Source organism: Lepus europaeus, chromosome 2, assembly GCF_033115175.1.
Source record: "Lepus europaeus isolate LE1 chromosome 2, mLepTim1.pri, whole genome shotgun sequence".
Lineage (NCBI taxonomy): Eukaryota > Metazoa > Chordata > Mammalia > Lagomorpha > Leporidae > Lepus > Lepus europaeus.
In genome coordinates, this window is record NC_084828.1 from 112,476,517 (window position 1) to 112,497,205 (window position 20,689).

The window sequence follows — 20,689 nt, forward strand, 5'->3', positions numbered from 1 at the left end:
CACCGGCCCGCCGCCCCCGAGCCCGCAGGGTCAGCCGGCCCCCACCCACCGCCCGCCCGGCAGGCCGCGCGCGGGGCGCCGCCTGGGCCCCTTTGTTAGGCGCGCACCCCCTCTTTTGGGTGGCCGCAAAGTCGTTCAGGGGAGCCGCCGCGAGGGGGCGGGAGGCGGCCGGGGCGGGACCGCGAGAGCCGCCGGGCCAAAAAGTGGGGAGGAGGGACCCGGGGCAGCGGCGTTTGGGCAGCGGCCGGAGGGCAGCCGCTCCGAAGTATGCGGAGGGGCCCCTCGCGGGGCCGGGCACTCGTGGGGAGCGCGCCTTGCAGAAGTTTGGCGGCGTCGATGGCTGCGCGCCCGGCGGCGCGCGGGGGCTGAGCGGGCGCCACTTCCCCTCCGGCCCCGCTTTTGTGTCTCGCGTCTCCTGCTCATGCTGCGTCCGGCCACCTCCTGCGGTGGCCGCTGCTGAGGCTCTCGCTCGGGCCGCGGCGCGCGGTGCAGACGGGACTATGGGGAACGGGATGTGTTCCCGCAAGCAGAAGCGGATCTTCCAGACGCTGCTGCTGCTGACCGTGGTGTTTGGCTTTCTCTACGGCGCGATGCTCTACTACGAGCTGCAGACGCAGCTGCGCAAAGCCGAGGCGGTGGCGCTCAAGTACCAGCAGCACCAGGAGTCCCTGTCCGCCCAACTGCAAGGTACGGCTAACGGGACGCGCGCGGCCCGGGGCCAACTTCGCCCCGCGCATCCGCGGCGGGTGGAAAAGTGGTTTTTGGCGAGCCTTGGCGATGCGGGCGCCACGGCTGACCTTCAGGGACGCGGGAGGCGAGCGGTGCAGGGCTGCTGGCCCTCGGGAGCGTCCGGGGAGCTGGCGTCCCCATCCTCCCGCCGCCTCCCAGCAGTTGCGTTTGGAATCGGGGACACCTGCCCGTCATCCCGCTGGGCGTTAGGAGGGCAGCTGCGCGCGGGGTCCTTTTCCCGAGCGCTTGTCAAAGGCTCAGCTGCAGTCCGGACGCGCAGACTGGTAGCCTCGCGCCCCATCTGCCAGCCCATCCCGGAGGGGCATGGTTCTGGAGGAGTGGGGGTGGGGGTGGGGGTTCTGGCTTAGCTGCTCTCCAGTTCACTTTGTCAGCCACCATAGGAAATGCAAAGTTGGGCAGAGACGTTCCAAACTGTGCTGATTTTCAGGGACATACTGAAGCCATGACCCAGTGAAATGGAACCTAGACCTGCGAGTTTTTAATTCTGTTAGTTTAATAGGATGATTTCGCCATGTTGGGTGTGTTGGAAAAGTCCACACTACTTAACTGTTCACACTCTCGGCAGGTATTTTTTTGTTTGTTTATTTGTCTTCCCTAGTAGCTTTCTTTTCATCACAGAATGTGTGTGTGTGTGCACGAACACACATTTTACTCAGCCTTGGGCGGTGGAAGAGGACAAACAGAATTTGTCACTTTGCTAGGCACAGCGAACACACTTTGAATAAAACCTGTAGAAAGACTGAAATTGTATATCCTATTCATAATCTCATTTAATGTAAATCTCGAAAATGCTTGAGGCATGATTGCACAGTAAGCACCATGTGGCGTTTTTGAGGACATAATCATCCTATACATGCTTTTCCCGAAAGCTTTTGCCTGTACTTGTGGTTAGTTTTCAACTTACGAAGCTCTCTCCTGGACCCCGAACAAAAAGCTGTAAGCAGTCAAATGTTGACAGTCCCTGCTGATAATACAAATATACCTTATTTCAAGTAAGAGGACAGACAGAACCTGGAGGGATGTTTCTGTGTGTGTGTGTGGAGATATAAAACAGATGCCTTTTGGTGCGCCAGCTATTCTGACTGTTTTCTAGTAAAAAATTTAAGATGAGAGAAAATGATATACAGCTGATTGCTTCTTCTTGCTTGTTCTTCCCAACTTAGAAGAAAGAAAAGTATTTTTAGCTCACTGAGGCTGCATGGCCAGAGGCTGTGAAAATAAGTGGCTGGGCTTAGTTCAAAAGGAAAAACCTGTTTTGGTACACTTTTAAGTTCAAAAATTTTTTTTTTTTCATTCAACTTGTTGCTTTCTACCCACATGTTATGGTTGGTTTGAAAAGAGTGGGCATTTATCTACTTATTTAAAGAAATAGCAGCAGCTTTCCTGTCAAGTTCAGTTCAATTAGGCCAAGGGGAAATTTTGCTAATAGAAGGGAAGCAGCACTGGGCTCCACGGTGGGGCTGTGAGGGGATGGATATTTGGTTCCTTGAGATTGTGTGCCTTGGTTTAGGAGTCCCATGGAGGCAGGGACTGCATTTCCACCACCCCGCCCTCAGCATTGCCCAGTGCCTCACAGTGACTCCTGGGGGAGTGCGTATTTATTCCAGCAACAAACAAAAATAATCTGAGTCAAGGAGAGAAAATTCGTCCAAGACACCACTGGTCTGTTCTCTGAGGCTTCGCTTCTGAGTCTCTGCTTTTCGAAAACTAGACCAGACAACAGCAACAACAAAGTATTTGGCTGGTCCTCCTTTGCCTCAGCTGCCGACGCTAGAACTTGTTGCCAGAGCCCCTGATTTCTGAATCATGGCTTTTATTTGAAGTATTCCATTTTGAAAATCACTGTCAGTTTCTTATCTCCCTTAATTTGCCTTCTTTTGGTGGTGGTAATGGAGGAGAAGGGTAGCAAATGGTAACACAGGATCATGAAAATGCACAATTTTGCCCACAGCAGGAGATGGAAATGTTCTACCTAGCTTGAATGAGTAGACTTAAAGTTTATTTCTTAATTTACTTCTTTGCCATTTTCTCTTGAATTGTGATGCTACAACACTTAAATATGACTATGCATGAAGCATTTCAAAAGCAGCTAAAGTTTTTTTTTTTTTTTTAATGGATCCACTTGACTTTTGTAGCCTTTATTTTGAACTTCACATCTACAGCCCATTTAGTGAATATTTTTGGATGGTAAGTAGCTTTTGCTTTCTTTTTCCAGTGACAAATGACATTTTTTTTGCTTAACAGTGCTTAGTACTACCTCATCAACTGAATTTTAGGGAATCAGCTTCTTCACTCCTGTGGCTTATTAGGTGGAATCTCTGGACTGGGCTTGAATTGGGGTGAGTTAATTATGAGTGACCTTTAAAAAAAACGAGCCCTGAAAACATTATAGTAGTTTGGTTCCATAATCTGATGGTACCTATTTGTTAAGTGAGCATATTTGGGTCATCTTCAGTTTAAGAATTGGTGATACTATAAAGATTCCTTTGCAAGTAGGTTACTTCTAATCCCAAGTGCATTTTGTTGTAAAACAGCCTCATAAAGGTGCTGGGAGAGTTTATAGACTAGGCAACCCTCCCTGCACTAGAAACAATGTTCATTTGTCTGTCAGTCATCTATATGCAGCTCCCAAGCGGGCACCCTAATTATACTGAGGACTGGGGCAGAGGTCACATACTGGTGGGAGAGGTAGGAACAACAACCTTTGGTCAGCCCAGTATTTACTTAACATTTAAACTTAAAAAAAAAAAAATCCTTTTAACTGAGCTGTGCACCATTCTGTGTGTCTATAGGCAGTGGTTCTCAGCCTGAACTGCCTGTTAGAGCCACCGGCATGGCTGGCTCCCAGACTAGTTAGGTCCCAGTCTCTAGGGGTAGAACCCAGCCCTCAGTAGACCTTAAAGTTCTCCGGGTGGTTTCCAGTTGCTACACTGGTTGAGAATCACAGCTGCATGATCTTTAAACAGAACCATTTCTCCCATTGACTTGAGTTGGCCTCAAAGACATGTGAGTCTTTCATCCTGGGCCTGTGATGAAAGGCAGACTAGTGTCTGCACTGCGATTCACATTCTAGTTCTGCAACTTCCTGGGTGAACATGCGTCTCTTTCTTTCTCTCTTGTTTCTTCCTTTCTTTCTTTTCAAAGATGTATTATATTTGAAAGAGTTACAGAAAGAGAGGGAGAGGGGAAGGGAGAGGGGAAGGGAGGGAGAAGAGAGAGGGAGAGAGAGAATTGATCTTCCATCTACTGGTTCACTCCCTATATGGCCATGATGACCAGGGATGGGTCATGCCGAAGCCAGGAGCTTCATCTGGTTCTCCCATGTAGGTGGCAGGGGCCCAAGCACTTGGACCACCTTCCGTTGCTTTCCCAGGTGCATTAGTAAAGAGCTGGATTGGAAGTGGAGCAGCTGAGACTTGAACTGGCACCCATATGGGATGCTAGTGTCACAGGTAGCAGCTTAACTTGCTGTATCACAAAGCCAGCCCTGCCTCATTTTGCTTATTAAACAGAGCTTAGAAAGACCCATTGGATAGGGGTGATGCAAGGATTAAATAAGATAATACTTGTAGAGGTCTTAGCATACCCCTGGCATATAGTAGGTACTTCTCATTAAAGTTTAGCTGTAATTCTCATCAGAGTCCTGTTTGAGGTAACATATCGCATCTCTCTCTTACCAGTTTTTTTTTTTTTTTTCAGGGTAAAATTGTAAATGTGGCAGAATTTGCTTTTATAGTTAGCAACTACCCTTTATTGTACCTAACTGAATGTCAAGGAAAACAGATAAGCAGGCCTGATTCCAGTGCATGTTGCCCTGGAGAAGAGACCTTCCTGGACATTTCAGTTCAGTGTACGATTACTGATTAACTCCCTCTGGATCATGCAGATTGGAAGAAGGTGTGACTGTGAAGTGATAGTGTGTGGAATAAGATCTGGGAGCAATATATAGCTATTTAAATCCTTTTTAAAAAGCCATTTATTTACTGAGAGGCAGAGTTACAGACAGAAAGAGGTCTTCCATCTGCTGGTTCACTCCCTAAATGACTGCAACGGCCAGAGCTGTGCCAGTCTGAAGCCAGGAGCCTCTTCCATGTCTCCCACATGCATGCAGGGACCCAAGGTCTTGGGCTGTCTTCTGCTACTTTCCCAGGCACATTAGCAGGGAGCTGGATAGGAAGTAGAGTAGCTGGGACTCGAACCTTTGCCTTTATGGAATGCTGGAGCCGCAGCTTAATTAAGCCAATGCTTAACCTACTTCTCCACAGCACCGGTCCCTCTATTTGAATTTTTTAAAAAGGCATGTACTAGAGAGGCAAATAAACACTGTGTTACAATATCAGGATGCCTCTGGTCTTCCAAATAATAGAAAACACCAAGAAAAGGTTTGTGTAATGTTTTCTATGCTTCCATTTCAGGTAAGTATATTACATTTATTGAAAAATTTTTTAAAAAGTTGGTGCTTCAAGGGATCATATTTGTTATTTAAGTGCACTGTGCTCCCCTAACCCTTAGGGTGGCCCACTAGTCTCAACATGAACACATCTTGTTGTGCTTGGTTTTTCTTAGATTCCTTCTTTCCTCAATCTATTTTCAGAAAAAAAAAAAACAGTTTCCTTCAGCTGAGGACTAGGCTTTTTGTAAAAATTAATTATTTGAGTCACAGAGAGCTCCCCATCTAAGGTTCATTCCTCATGCCCTCAGTGGTTAGGACTGCACCCCCAGCTGGGCTGTCAATCCAGGTCACCCTGTGGGTGGCAGGAGCCCAGCTACTTCTGCCTCACAGGTCACTTACTAGCAGGGAGCTGGAATGAGGCAGGGAGCCAGAGGCAGGCCCGAAACCCAGGCATTCTGACGATATGGGACAGATCATCCCAAGCAGAGGTCTGACTGCTGGGCCAAGTGGCTGCACGCAGGACTAGTAAACAGGAGGCCTGTACCTATGTCGTGTTTTCTCTCTATGAATATGCTTCTATATTATAGTGATCAGTGAGGTGTAATGAATATGGGATAAGGAGATTTTTTTGCTAGCTGTGATCTTGGGCAAGCGATTTCACTTCTCTGTGACTCAGTTTCTTCATGTGTGATAATCAGGGTAATAATACATATGATAGGTTGTAGGATCCGTAGTGTTAGCTGGTGTACAAGACTTAGAAGGGGGAAGCTTGCTATTAGGGAAGCTCATGTACAATAGAGTGGCTCACAACCTTGGTAATTTATTTATTTTTTAAAGATTTATTTATTTATTTGAAAGTCAGAGTTACAGAGAGAGAAGGAGAAGCAGAGAGAGAGAGAGGTCTTCCATCCGCTGGTTCACTCCCTTGATGGCTGCGATGGCCGGAGCTGCGCCAATCCGAAGTCAGGAGCCAGGAGCTTCTTCTGGGTCTCACACGTGGGTGCAGGAGCCCAAGGACTTGGGCCATCTTCTACTGCTTTCCCAGGCCATAGCAGAGAACTGGATCAGAAGTGGAGCAGCCGGGTCTTGAACTGGCACCCATATGGGATGCCAGCGCTTGAGGCCAGGGTGTTAACCCACTGTGCCATAGCGCCGCCCCTTGGTAATTTAGACCATAAGTGTGGGCAATGCGTGATAAGGGATCTCATATTCAAGGGCAAAGTTAGGATGTAACAAACATCAATTAGACATTGTCTATTAACAATACTGTTTCAGTAGTATTTTTTGTATGTCAATTCATTACTAGAATAAAAGATAAAAACTTCCAGATACTTGCTGAAATGTTGACTCAGTGAAGTGTTCAGATAAATGTACATGGTCTGCACAAGAATCTAGAACTGATCCATACCTTCTGTTCCTCCGCCCTGTTACATACACAACATCCCTTCTGTAAAGTGGCACTTGCCAGGTCTGGAATGAGGGTAAATGTTAATTGACCCTTGAAGAGAATGTCTTGTTATCTGGGAGCTTTAATTTAACTCTCGTGATCTTGTTTTAGCAAGGACAGTTTCTTACAGGGCATGGGCATGAGACTGAGGGTCAGTGACTTACGGAGTAGGTGACTGGGAATTGGAGAACTGAACACTGACAGATGATAGCATGGATGAAAAGCAAAGGACTGAAGAGAAACCACCGAGAGGGGAAAGGCAAGAAAGTGGGACTGATCTCAGCTGATGACTTTTCAGAGCATCAAGGAGGATTCTTGTTCATACTTTTATGTCCCGAAAAGAAGGCATCGGGGAATAGTGGAGGCGAGAGTGCATTTGGGCATCAGGTGCAGACTGAATGCAACTGTGGGAAGGTGACCTTGAGCAGGCAGCGTTAGCTCTCTGAATTTCACTTTCTTTGTATTTGAACTAAGGATACTGTTGTCTTACACACTTGTATGGATTAAAAATAATGTGTCTACAGAGACCTGCACATGTCCTGCCACATATATACTGCTGCTGCCATCTGTTAGGTGACCAGGACTCCTGTTGCTGGATTAGTATTGTGCTTTCTTTTTAGTTTGCACATCCTTTACCACATTTAGTAGATAATGGTGTTTTGAGCTGTGTCCTAAATGTGGCCCTTTTCAGAGCTATATGCCCAGCTTGGTTTTTATTTAAGGCACTCACTCTATCATTTCTATCCTTTTGACCCCTTTTTGGAAAGGAAAAAAAAACCTCTGAAAATGCTTTACATGAAAGCAACTAAGAGTTGCTGTTTTTCATGTTGACAACCAAGTGTTCTTGTTTTATCATTGAGGGCAAAATATTTTTGCTCCTTTTGCCGGTAAGTGATTTGTGGTTTTTGTGGCTTTGTTTAGAAGTGAAAGTTGTCTATAATGTAGCTTTATTATAAAAGAAAAAAATGGTATGCTCTGTTTTCCTTTACAGCCATTATTACATGGAGTGAGTTTATCTTGATAGGATTTGGGAAATTTATTTATTAGAAGAAATTAAATTATTAATAGATAACATTTATTGAGTACCTGTCATATTTGGTTATTATGCTAAGCATATTCTCATGCATAATGCCACCTGACAATGACACTAGCTCTTTAACCTGAATGAACAATCTGAGGTTTTAGAGAAGTTAATTAACTTGTCAGTGTTAAGATGAAATGCAACTGAGATTAGAACCCTTCTGTGATAGTAGCCGTGTTGTTTCCACAGTACACCATAGCTCTCTAAGTTATTCTCATGTGCCTCATGCCAGTATTACTGGTTTTGAGAAAATGGGTTAGGTGGATCATATGATGCAGGATGAGATTTAGAATTGAAAGTAACAGATGTGGTTATTTAATGCAGCATTTCTAGGGTGCAGTGCATTTGCTGCTGGTCTGAAAGGTGATTTGGTTGACACTGGAGTTGGTTTTAGGAGGCTCCTAGAAATAAAGTCAAATCACATAATGTGATTCTCTGTCACTGCTTTATTCCCAGGTCAAGGAGAAACTCTGATGCTACAGTCTTTCTCATACATATGGTTGACTGTTTCTTCAAAGAGAGCAAACGCTAGGCAGCCAATGGCATGCTAGCTAGAATTAGTATTACTTTGTTGCTTTATGTGATTTTAAATTAAATAATTGATCCAGCTCTCTGCTATGGCCTGGGAAGGCAGTGGAGGAAAGCTCAAGTGCTTGGGCTTCTGCACCTGTGTGGGAGACCTGGAAGAAACTCCTGGCTCCTGGCTTTGGATCGGCACAGTTCCGGCCATTGTGGCCATCGGGAGTGAAACGGTGGATGGAAGACCTCTCTCTCTCTCTCTGCCTCTGCCTCTCTGTAGCTCTGCCTTTCAAATAAATAAATAAATTAAAAAAAAAAATCAGATGAGGAGTACCTGCATGTCTGAATGGATTGACTGAGGAAATCTGATACAAGCACTGACGTTTATAGTTAGCAAACTGTGTTCCTGGATGGATACATCACTTGCCATGAGTCTCGAGCTAAGCCTGGAGTTCACATAACCTAACTTCCAACACAAGATAGGTTCCTCTACTGCCCGTGCTGCCTTTGTTGATCAGCAACACCCTCCTCTCTGAGCAGAAATGGGCATTGCAGTTCTTAAACAGCGCCGTGCGTTTCTGGGTGACATATTTGTGTTCTTTGTTTTGGTTGGCCTGTGAGTGCTTTTACAGAAGATGTGCCAGTCATTGCCCTTCACTAATAAGCTTCGCTAAGTAGACTTGCAGCCTGGAGGGACATGGGCAGGAAACAGGTTGCTTTCTGTAACAGTATGGCATTTTAAAAAGTATTGCCTTACTTATTTTTTGTATATAAAATGTCAGAGTATGATGGATAGTGAACAGCAAAGTAAGAGATGTATTGTCATCCTGAGGGCCAGGCATTATAGGACATTTGAGTGATAGCATTTGCTTGTCTTTTAGAGTAAGTAGATTAAAAAAATCACTTTAGAAGAATTAAACGTATTTTCCAGTACACATCCCATTCAAAATACCCCCTTTAATTGGAATTTTTGTGACAAACACCAAAAAAAAGAAATCTGAAAATCAGAATACTTGAGAGCTTTGATATTGTTTATGTCTCTTGACATAGCTATATGATTGTACAGAATAAATATTATAAGCATAGATCAAAATGGGATAGTTAGTAATTTTATTAATTTGATTTGAATAGAGCAGATTAACAAGTTTTACTTTACTGAGATTTGATGTTATGAAATTTATAATTTTGGCCCTGATAAAGCAGTATCTTAGTGCTTTAGCGAACAGAGGAATTTTTTTTTTAGAAATTTTTAAATTTTGTTATTTTTTAGATTTATTTATGTATTTGAAAGGGACAGTTACAAAGAGAGCTTCCATCTGCTGGTTCACTTGCCAAATGACTACAATGGCTGGAGATGGGCCCATGAAAGCCAGGAGCCTGGAGTTTCATCTGGGTTTCCCACGTGGGTCACAGAAGCCCATACGCTCGGACCAGCTTGCACTACCTTCCCGGGTGCATTAGCAGGGAGCCAGATAGGAAATGGAGTATCCGGAGCTGGCACTCATATGGGATGCTGGTGGCTTAGTAGGCTATGTCACAACACTAGCCCCTTAGATGGAATTTTTCAAAGGATTTTATTTTCTATTTAGAGTTTGGCATGCTGTAAAGCAAGTGGAATTGTATTAATGTCAAAGATTACTCTTGTTAGAATGTGAAAAATAAATCCTGTTTACTGTAGAGGCACATCAACTCAAAAACTCAGAATTATCTACATTTTGCCATTATTTTTTCAGCTTGGTTGGTCTTAAAAAGATATCTTTGACTTAAAGAACATTAATTGCATGGCTGGTAATTTCACTGTATTCTGTGCTTTTAAAGTCAAGTTTAGATTGCATTATCGGAGTACTTTTTGTGATAGAATAAGAAACAGAATATAAGAACATATCATAAGAAGCCACTAAATATTCTGAAATTTGTAATTTCAAATTCATGGAATGTCCTCATTTTCCTAAACATATTCAACATATTCTAGTCATTAGAAGTACGTTGGACTGTTCCTGTTTCCATTTGACTTTTTTTTTTTTAAATTTTTTTTTTATTTTATTTTTTTGACAGGCAGAGTGGACAGTGAGAGAGAGACAGAGAGAAAGGTCTTCCTTTTGCCATTGGTTCACCCTCCAATGGCCGCCGCGGCCAGCGCGCTGTGGCCGGTGCACCGCACTGATCCGATGGCAGGAGCCAGGTGCTTCTCCTGGTCTCCCATGGGGTGCAGGGCCCAAGCACTTGGGCCATCCTCCACTGCACTCCCTGGCCACAGCAGAGGGCTGGCCTGGAAGAGGGGCAACCGGGACAGAACCCGGAGCCCTGACCGGGACTAGAACCCCGTGTGCCGGCGCCTCAAGGCGGAGGATTAGCCTGTTGAGCCACGGCGCCGGCCTCCATTTGACTTTCTAAGGCATATTTCTCTAGGAGATTGGACTGGGGAGTGAGTAGAGAATGTTTTGTCAAACTGTGTTTGAGGTCTTATTCCACTGAAGTGTCGAGAAGAGTTCTGCTCTTGTCGGTGAGAAGTTGCTGTGTACTTCCTGTGTCCCCTCTTGTCCCATTGCTCTGTGCGTTTGCTAGGTTGCTGCCATGCCAAACACTGTTCTTATTGGCTTTGCACTTCTAGTCTTGGTGACATTCATATGCATACCTTAAGTTCCTAGTAACATGTGATTCTGATCTCTGTTCCAAAAGCCCAAAGGGGGACATTTCTCTGCCTTTTCATGATGTATTGATAATATGCAGTGTAGTTCTTAAGGAGGCTTAACATTTTGTATTTTCCTCACGTGCCTTGTAGTCTGAGTTTGAACAGGGCACATATGGACTTAACTAGAGAGTGTTCTCTGCTGCTGAAATGGTACAAGGAGGCAGTGGGTACTAGTTATCTAGAATGATGGTGTTTGTGAGTGCAAGTGAGACCCTTTAGCTAGTCTTCCTCTGAGGGCCCACAGTAACAATATGTTGAATAGAGGCTGAGCCTTTATAAAGAAAATCTGCCCTGTTTTCACTGTTGGCCTCCAGCTGTTCTCAAAGCTGCCTCCTACAGCAACAAGTCCTTGCCTGAGACCACACTGAGTGTGTAGTCTGTCACCCTCACTCCCTGAAAGGTGGCATTTTCCATTTGAGATCCATGAGGGTCCATGAAGCTCCTGAAAACCTCTGTGCCTTTTCCCAAGACAGGAGCCATGGCTTTCAGATTCTCAAAGCATCAGTGTCCTGAGAAAGGCTAAGAACCGCTGCTGTGGGGCAAATTCCTCCTTCTGAGGTCCTTTCAAGTTCATCTCCGAATCTGACCTCCCCTGGTCCTGCTCCATGAACCCTCTTGACATGGATGCAGGTGACTGAGTTTGTTGTGGGGGTAATCAGGGCTTCCTGCTATTCCCCTAAAAGCCCTAACAGTCCTCATTAGAGACTTAAGTAGTGTTTAATAAAAGGCATTCCTATAATTCACTAAATCACAAGAAACATACTGCAGTGATATGAGAACTTTACTTTTTGAAATTGCTATAATTTGTATTCATGATGTAATTTGATCCTGAGGACATACTATGTATAATGTAGTATGTTCTGTATTATTACCATTTTAAATTTGGGGAAGCAGAAATCCCACAGCAGCCAAACATTTGGGATCAATGCTTAAGTTGCTTGAGTCCTAACTTGGGATCCTTCTGATATACTGCCACATTTCTAAGGCTCCCAGATCCTGGAACTAAAATGAAGTTTTAATAGCAGCCCCAGCAGAGTGTCCAGCTTTGCCTCCCCTGAGGGAACCCTGTTCTCTTCAGATTCCACTGATAGGTGAGAACACTCCCAAATGGTGACTCACCAGGACTTTAAGAACTGGCCTGGGTGGAGTCCACCTGCCACCCTGTCCCCCTTGCCATATCTGTCCGCCATGTCCGTGGAAGGGGCTGATGGCTGCCCAAGATGCTCACCCCCGCATCACCTCTGCAGCTTGGCCCTGTCTGTCATGATTGCCTTGCTCCTTCATAGATCTCATAGACCCTGTAGAACCAGGTAGGCTCCAAAGGGACTGGGTCCCTGGGTAGTCAGGGTGATAGCTGCTGTGGGAGCTCGGCGTCACCACCTTTGCCTGTTATCTTAGGCACTTTGCGATCCAGAGACAGGGGCCTGGGCAGTCCTCCCCTGGACCTGATTCCTTATGAGACTGCATGCTGAGATGTCCACATGGTTGAGCTCATGCTGGAATCCTGCTAACAGTCAGCAGAAGCCTGAAGAGTCACCTCTTGATAGTGTCTTTCACTTTACCTGGTTTTCACAGAGGGGCTTTGAAGTTCACTGTCCAAGGGATTTCTCCAGCTGTAAAGATTTTCCTGGCTTTCAGAAGCGGAAGTCAGATCACTCCTTTCAATAAATCATTGATTGGTCAAGCAGGAAAGAAAAGCTCTTAGAGCCCAGGGTGCAGCATATGGGTATGTTTTGGTTTGGTCCATACAGTGCTGTGAAAAATTTCACGGTAGTGTCTACATGGAAAAAGAAAAATTTTTCATAAGCACCCAGATTTCTAATTTTGTTGGAAATGTGCTATCCTGTATTTCTGTGTGGTAAATGACTGGCTGCCCCTTTAGAATGGAGCACATGGACTTCAGCTGGCCAAAATTCCTACTGTGATTGCTATGTTTTTGTTTTTTTTTCTTTTTTGTGCGTGGCCTCTGTCAGCGCCTGAGTTTGAACTTCTTTGGAGTAGCTTCTTTAGTGATCAGTGAGGACAGTGAAAGTCAGAGAGATGGAATGACTTCTCAGCTGTGCTGTCCTATAGGGGAGCCACTGGTCACGTGTGGCAGTAGCACTTAGCAATGCAGCTAGTGTGACCCGGGAACTGAATCTGCACGTGGCTGGTGGGGATGCAAATTAATGCAGCCATTGTGGAGAACAGTATGGGGTGTCCTCAAAACATCAGAAACATAATTACTTGCTCCAAGTGTACATGTTCAAAGAAAATGAAAGGAGTCTCTTGAAGAGACATCTGTACTGCCATGTTTATTGTGGCACTGTTTACAATAGCTAAGAAATGCAAACAACCTAAGTGTCCACAGACCATGAATATGATTGAAAAGTAGTGCTGTGGGAGAGACAATTTCGCATTAGTGTATCATCAACAGTAATATAAAATTAATTGTAAAGATGAATTTTAAAATTGGTACTCATGATCTGTAGACTTTTTACCTTTCTTCATTTTAAGTGACACCATTTTTGTGTGAATTATTTATCTAAGGTAACAAATTTGGACAGACTCAAAATCACTTTGTGTTTGATTTTGGAACAGATATATGTTAAGTGCAGTATAAAATTAAATATTATAGGTTTTAAACTGAAGAAAAATTACTTTTAGATCTAATATACAGAGTTCTTATAACTTAAAAATTTTTCTAGTTTTTAAAGTTTATCTAAATGGTAAGAAAGATTCAATCACCTAAAATTAGTTATTGTTTTGGTGGGACTACATTTCAATTTAGCTGTTGTCTTGTGTAAGATATTTTGGCGTACATAAGCTTCCTATTTTATTTTTTTTAAAAGATTTATTTATTTGTTTGAAAGTCAGAGTTACACAGAGAGCAGAAGAGGCAGAGAGAGAGAGAGAGAGAGAGAGAGGGATCTTCCATCCACTGGTTCACTCCCCAGGTGGTCACAACAGCCAGAGCTGCTCTGATCTGAAGCCAGGAGCTTGTTCCGGGTCTCCCACGCAGGTGCAGGGGCCCAAGGAGTTGGGCCATCTTCTACTGCTTTCTCAGGCCACAGCAGAGAGCTGGATTGGAAGTGGAGCAGCCCGGGACTTGAACTGATGCCCATATGGGTTGCTGGCACTGGAGGTGGCAGCTTTACCCACTGTGCCACAGCGCCGGCCCCACCTTCCTATTTTGTAAAAGTGACTACTAGAAATTTAAAAATTACCAGTGCTTCAGAGTGTATTTCTGTTAGACAGTAATAACCGCCGTGTGAAATTATTTGACCTGTTTTTACATAAGTGACACCATATACAAGGGTACTTTAATAAGCTCATGGAAAATGAAATTATAAAAAAAATTATTTTGGTGCAGAATTTTCTTGAGATCCATGTATAATTTTTTTCATAATACACATTTTTCCAAGAACTTTTTGAATGCTTTGCAAAATGCATAGACTTTTTTGCATAAAGTAAATTTATCTCTTCTATTGTGCATGAAGTTTGTGAAGTTGCTTTGTGTACTCTTAGGTCTGGTGTCTTTTGCATAACTGTTACATGTAGTTATAGATTATGTCTGCCACAGTGTATCCCATTTTGTTCATGGACATTTGGATAATATTAGTTACTGCCACTGAATGCACTAGTTATTTTGGCTTTTTTCGTTAAAAAGGGACTAGCAATCTCATGAAGTGTTTGACTATTTTAAGTAAGATAATGCAACTTAAGGACTATTTTGAGTGCATTTGCGAAATTACTGTTTTATTCTTATCCCTCTACTGGTGCTATTTAATATCCTCATGTGTTCTATCTGTAATCACTATTTTTTTATTAATACAAATTTAAAATTATGACCCAAAATAAAACAATGAAAACTTACATGTTCCAAGTACAAGCATTTATGGTACTCAGCCAGGGGGTCGGGGATGCGTTGCTTGCGGGACTGCCTCGACACAAGCTGGCTTGTCTCGTCTCCATTAGCCAGCATTCATGTTCACTTGGTGCATTCTTTTCTTGTTTGTATACTGTAAATGGGGTCTTCTAAAGTCATTTAGAAGTTAGTATTGTAGGCTCAGCAATTGCCTTTTGTTAACTGTCTCCTGCTAAGTTTGGAAATGCTGTCTCTTACAGGAAAGTGTCAGAGTTTATACCTGAGCATTTGAAAGGAATATAATGGAGTTTAAGCAAATATCTGGTAGGTAGTTGAACTGGCCCTGAGATTATTTCTAGGCTAAAGCATGATTTTTAAATTCCAAGGTGGTAGCTTAAGTGAATAGTGATGAAAGTAAGAATCATCTGTAGTGACTCATCTTCAGCACTTTATTCATATGCATTTTTTAAATTTGAAAGGCAGAGAGAGGGAGAGAAAGATACACACACAAGCACACACATACACACACACGAGAGATAATGATCTCCCATTTGCTAGTTCACTTTCTAAATGCCTGCAAGAGTCAGGCTATAACTGGGAGCTAGGAACTCAATCTAGGTCTCCCATGTGAGTGTCAGGGACCCAACATTTTGAGCCATCACCTGCTTGCTTGCTTGCTTGCTTGCTTTCTTAAGAAAGAGCTACAAAGAAAAGTAGAGAAAGAGAGAGAGGTCTTCCATCTGCTGATCCACTCCCCAGGTGGCCGCAACAGCCAGGAGCCAGGAGCTTCCTCCAGGCCTCCCACGTGGGTGCAGGGGCCCAAGAAGTTGGGCCATTTTCTGCTGCTTTCCCAGGCCATCACAGAGAGCTGGATTGGAAGAGGAGCAGCCAGGACTAGAACCAGTGCCCTTATGGGCTGGCGTCTCAGGCCAGGGCTTTAACCCACTGCGCCACAGTGCTGGCCCCAATCACCTGCTTTTTAACAGAGTCTGTATTAGCAGGAAGCTGGATTGAGAAGCAGAGCAAGGAAGCAAACCCACACATTCAATTATGGGATGTTGGTGTTCCAACAGGTGTCTTAAGCACTACCCTAAATAACCCCCCTTTCACTAAATTTCAGGATATAGCTTTGCCTTGTTATATGAAGTGACAAAAATGCAGTAAAATTCTTAGAATTTGTCAATAAAAAGATCATTTTCTAACATGATAATTGAATCTTGTATGCTGACAAACTGTAGCCTAAAATTATGACTTTTTTTTTTTAAGACTTATTTAGTTGAAGGAGACAGAAACAAAGAGAGAGTGAGAGACAGGCCTTGTCTGCTAACTGGGCCAGACTCCATCCTGGCCTCCCACCAGCATAGCAGGGGCTCAAGTACTTGGGTCATCTTATGCTGCCTTCACAGGCAGATTAGCAGGGAGTTGAATCAGAAGTGGAGTAGCTAGGATATGGCATTTTGGTGTCAAAAACAATAGCTTTACCACAGTGCTGGCCCCATGATATAAAGATTACCTGCTAACATACTTGTGTAACAAAAATGTGTCTAACTTAACTTGTAAAAAGAGCTGTGTCCTAAATTAGGAATAAAAGTGAAGATCTTCTTAGGTCAAAAATTAATAGGTAACTCCTATCAGTAGTTGCAAGAGACCCTGAAAGTATTTGTGTTCAGAAGTAATAAGCTGGCCGGTTCACTAGGCTAATCCTCCACCTGCAGTGCCGGTACCCCGGGTTCTAGTCCCGGTTGCTCCTCTTCCAGTCCAGCTCTCTGCTGTGGTCTGGGAGGGCAGTGGAGGATGGCCCAAGTGCTTGGGCTCTGCACCCCATGGGAGACCAGGAGGCCCCTGGCTCCTGGCTTCAGATCAGCACAGCACGCCGGCTGTAGCGACCATTTGCGGAGTGAACCAATAGAAAGGAAGACCTTTTTCTCTGTCTCTGTCTCTGTCTCACTGTCTAATTCTGCCTGTAAAAAAAAAAAAAAAAAAAAAAAGAAGTAATAAGCTGTAGTTAGTGACATTTTTAGTTCACGATTTTACTAATTCAAACTGAGTGCTCTTTCCAACAATAGTGTGTGTATTCCTGTGAAGTTTTCTTTTTTCTTTGTTTTTTTTTTTTTTGTGACTTTATTTTTTAAAATTTTGTGTAAGTTATGCAAGTTGCATGTATTTCATATATACAGATTTAGGAACACAGTGATTCCTATAGAGGGGAGGGAGCTGCTCAGAAGTCCTCCCCACACCAAAAAAAAGTGACAGGGGAGTAGATCAGACATCTTATGAGAGTGATTACTTTCAATTCACTTGGAGGCTTGCTTGGTAAGTTGTGGAAATATTTGAGGTTATAAAATTGCAACTTGAATTTTGAACGTAGGGTGTTTGTGTGTGCCAAGTCATTATTATATTGGCCTTTTTTCCCCCAACGATTTATTTTTATTTACTTGAAAGGCAGAGTTACAGAGAGAGAGAGGGAGACAGAGAGAGATCTTCCATCCACTGGTTCGCTCCCCAAATGGCTGCCACATCAGCTGGGTATGGGCCAGGCCAAAGGCAGGAGCCGGAAGTTTCTCCTGGGTCTCCCTCATGGGTGCAGGGGCCCAAGTACCTGCAGCATCTTCTGCTTCTTTCCCAGGCCATTAGCAGGGAGCTGGATGAGAAGCAGAGCTTCCAGGACTCAAACTGGTGCCTGTTTGGGTTGCTGGTGTTGGTGGTGGCTTTTCCAGCTGTGATATGGGCCTTTTTAAATAAAATACTTCTTATAGCAAGTTTTTGACATTCTTGCTTTACACTCACTGTTTCATGTCAGTTTAAAAATTGAGATTTTTAATTTTTGCCAGACATTGAAAGCTGTTCTCTAGGTACACAAATGTAGACTTATTTGCAAATGTGTATTTCTGTGAGTTGTCTCCACATGCTTTTTTTTGTGCATATAATAAAAGAAGCAGTAAGAAAAGACATGTTAAAAAAAAAAGAAAACTTGGTTATTCAAGTACTTTTTGTGAACAGTGCCTGCTTGGAAAATGTTCAGTGTAGGGACATGTAGGTTCTTGTGATGCCTTAATAAATTAAACTCTAAATGCTCTGTGAAACCAGAGAATACTCTGCTAGTTATCAGTGTATTTGTTCTCTATCTTAAAGAAATATTTCATCTCATTAACTTCAATCCTTTCAAAATAGGTTGATATGAATAGAAAATCTGGTTTTATTTTCGAGCTTTTTTTAAAATCTCTGTTTTAGTACTTTTTAAAAACTTCACTAGTTGATTGCTTAAAACACTTATTTTAAAAGTGTGATGTTTCTACTGAATACTTAATTTTATAAAGGGAAAAGTCTTACTTCTAGGCCCCACAGCATTTTGATTATGAGAAGTTATAACTTTTAACTAGCATAGTTATTTCTTGAGTTTTGAATTATATCTCACTAGATTGTATCTAATTTCCCCTCTGCCTAGGTCAGTGTTAACTGGGTTGCTCCAAAGTCAGAATCTGTTGGCGTGATGTGGGCTTTGTTGATAAGTTTCTCATATAGTTGTGTTCATGTAATGTTCATTGTAAAATTCATAGATACAGTATTAGCATCCTGGTGTGAGGTAGTGAAAATCAGCCTGGAGTGATCACTGACATCATACATAAGGGTGTTAATTGTTGAATTAACAACGGGAGTCACTGTGCACTAACTCCCCATGCAGGGCCTCTGTCCTCAATGAGTTGTATTATGAGAGTTAACTGTAAAACTTGTTCTCAAACAGTTTTTTATAGTTGTGTGTGCGCAAATTGTTGAAGTCTTTACTTACATAGAGTTGGTCTTATGTGTATAAAGTTAATTGAAAACTAATCTTAATGGAGAATGGGACTGGGAATGGGAGAGGGAGGAGGAAGTAGGGTGGGAGTGGGGGTGGGAGTGCGGGTATTGTGGAAGAATCACTGTATTCCTAAAGTTGTACTTATAATAAAATTTTCACTCATTAAATAAAAGGTTTCTAAAAAAAAGAAAAGAAAAGAAACAATCAGACATCAGCTCTCGCCTAGAGTAACCTAGGAGGCTGCCAAGTTTCCTTCTACCCTTTTCTCCCTCATAATAGCCCAATGACTTACAAAGCTTAATCTTTGTAAAATAGAAATAATGTTATTTCCCATCTCTCTTCGAAAGAAGCATCAACTCTTACTATTTTGGTGTAAAGAATAAGTTCCAGCCATGTGAGCCTTTAAGCTGTTTCAGGAACATTCTATGCCCATACCCTTCTCAGTCTGTTCTTGTCTGAATGCTCTTTTTTGAGATCTGTGAGTCACTGGTTCTTTATTGAGACATCTGCTCAGATTTCAACTACTTAGAAAGGCATTTTCCTGAAAAGGTCACTGTATTAGTTACCTATTGCTGCGTAACAAATTACACCCAAACTCAGTGCCTTCAAGTAACAAACACATAAACACTGATTATTTTGTGACTCTTTTTTTTTTCTGAGTTATTTGTTTGTTAACTTTCAACTTTTGCGCTTTTATTAAAAAGGATTTATTTATTTATTTGAGAGGCAAAGAGAGGTCTTCTGTCTGCTGGTAATTATTTAGTTCTATATTTTAAAAAGTTACCTTTCTAAAATGACTAAATGAAATTGTGTTGCCTTATATATAGGGCCATTATATAGAAAACAGTTTGCCTAAACACTGAATAGTCCCAAACCAGTGTGTATTTATTTTTTTTTTAAAAAGATTTATTTTGTTTATTTGAAAGACAGAGTTACAGAGAGAGAGGTAGAGACAGAGAGAGAGGTCTTCCATCCGCTGACTCACTCCCCAGATGGCCACAACGGCCAGAGCTGTGTCGATCCAAAGCCAAGAACCAGGAGCTTCTTCCAGGGCTCCCATGTGGGTGCGGGGGCCCAAGGACTAGGGCCATGTTCTGCTTTCCCAGGCCATAGCAGAGAGCTGAATTGGAAAAGGAGCAGCTGGGACTAGAACTGGCTCCCATATGGGATGCCGGTGCTTCAGGCCAGAGATTTAAGCCACTGTGTCACAGCGCTGGCCCCAACCTCCAACAAATATGTCTTTAGAATTAGTTCTCTAAAAGTGCTTTTTAATAGAATTTGTTGTTGTCAGCTTCTTAACTGTAGTCATTCTCTCTTCCCTTCCTTAATGTTACTTAATGTTTCTGTTTTTGTTATGGACTTAAGAGCAGAATAACTAACCTTGCTTGAATTACTTAGAATAAAGAATACATAAGATTCTTCCCAAAAGTTTTTAAGTCATTCAGTTTTAAGGGAGTTTTTATTTATTTTAGTTCATCTGTTTGTGGACCATTTTTACATCTGTATAGTTCTAGCTTCGGTTTTAAGCACTTCACTTAGGAGACAAGATGTTATTTAAGTTTTCTACTGAACTCTGTTCTGTAATCCACGTCAGACTGCCTCATAGCTCTGCCCTGTGTAGTTTTATGTCCTGAAAGCTGATTGCTGAAACTTTCTGAGCTTCCTTTAATCCCTTAAAGAGTTCCATCTTTCATTCTTTTCTTTTCTTTTTCTTTTTTTTTTTTTTTTTAAGATTTGTTTATTTACTTGAAAGTCAGAGTTACACACAGAGGAGAGGCAGAGAGAGAGAGAGAGAGAGAGAGAGAGAGGTCTTCCATCTGCTGGTTCACTCCCCAATTGGCTGCAACAGCCAGAGCTACGCCGATCTGAAGCCAGGAGACAGAGCCTCCTCCCGGGCTCCCACATGGTTGCAGGGGCCCAAGGACTTGGGCCATCCTCCACTGCTTTCCCAGGCCATAGCAGAGAGCTGGATTGGAAGAGGAGCAACTGGGACCAGAACCGGCGCCCATATGGGATACTGGCTCCTCAGACCAGGGCGTTAACCCACTGCACCATAGCGCCAGCCCCCGAAAGAGTTCCATCTTTCTTATCGAGTTGGTATGAAGAGTAGGTGACTGAGGTAAGGGTGAGACCATTACCTGGCAGTCTATTTCCCTCCACAGTC

General features: G+C 43.1%; 1 protein-coding gene across 5 annotated transcripts in view; it reads left to right on the forward strand.

Moving 5' to 3' along the window:
* Positions 1-400: 400 nt before the first annotated feature.
* GOLIM4 (golgi integral membrane protein 4) overlaps positions 401-20,689 on the forward strand; it is an 88,799-nt gene continuing 68,510 nt past the window's right edge. For all 5 annotated transcript variants that reach the window (XM_062212168.1, XM_062212201.1, XM_062212176.1 and 2 more), the window contains exon 1: positions 401-687. In XM_062212168.1, coding sequence (XP_062068152.1) covers positions 501-687 — 187 coding nt within the window. In that variant the 5' untranslated portion in view covers positions 401-500. The remainder of the gene's footprint in view (positions 688-20,689) is intronic.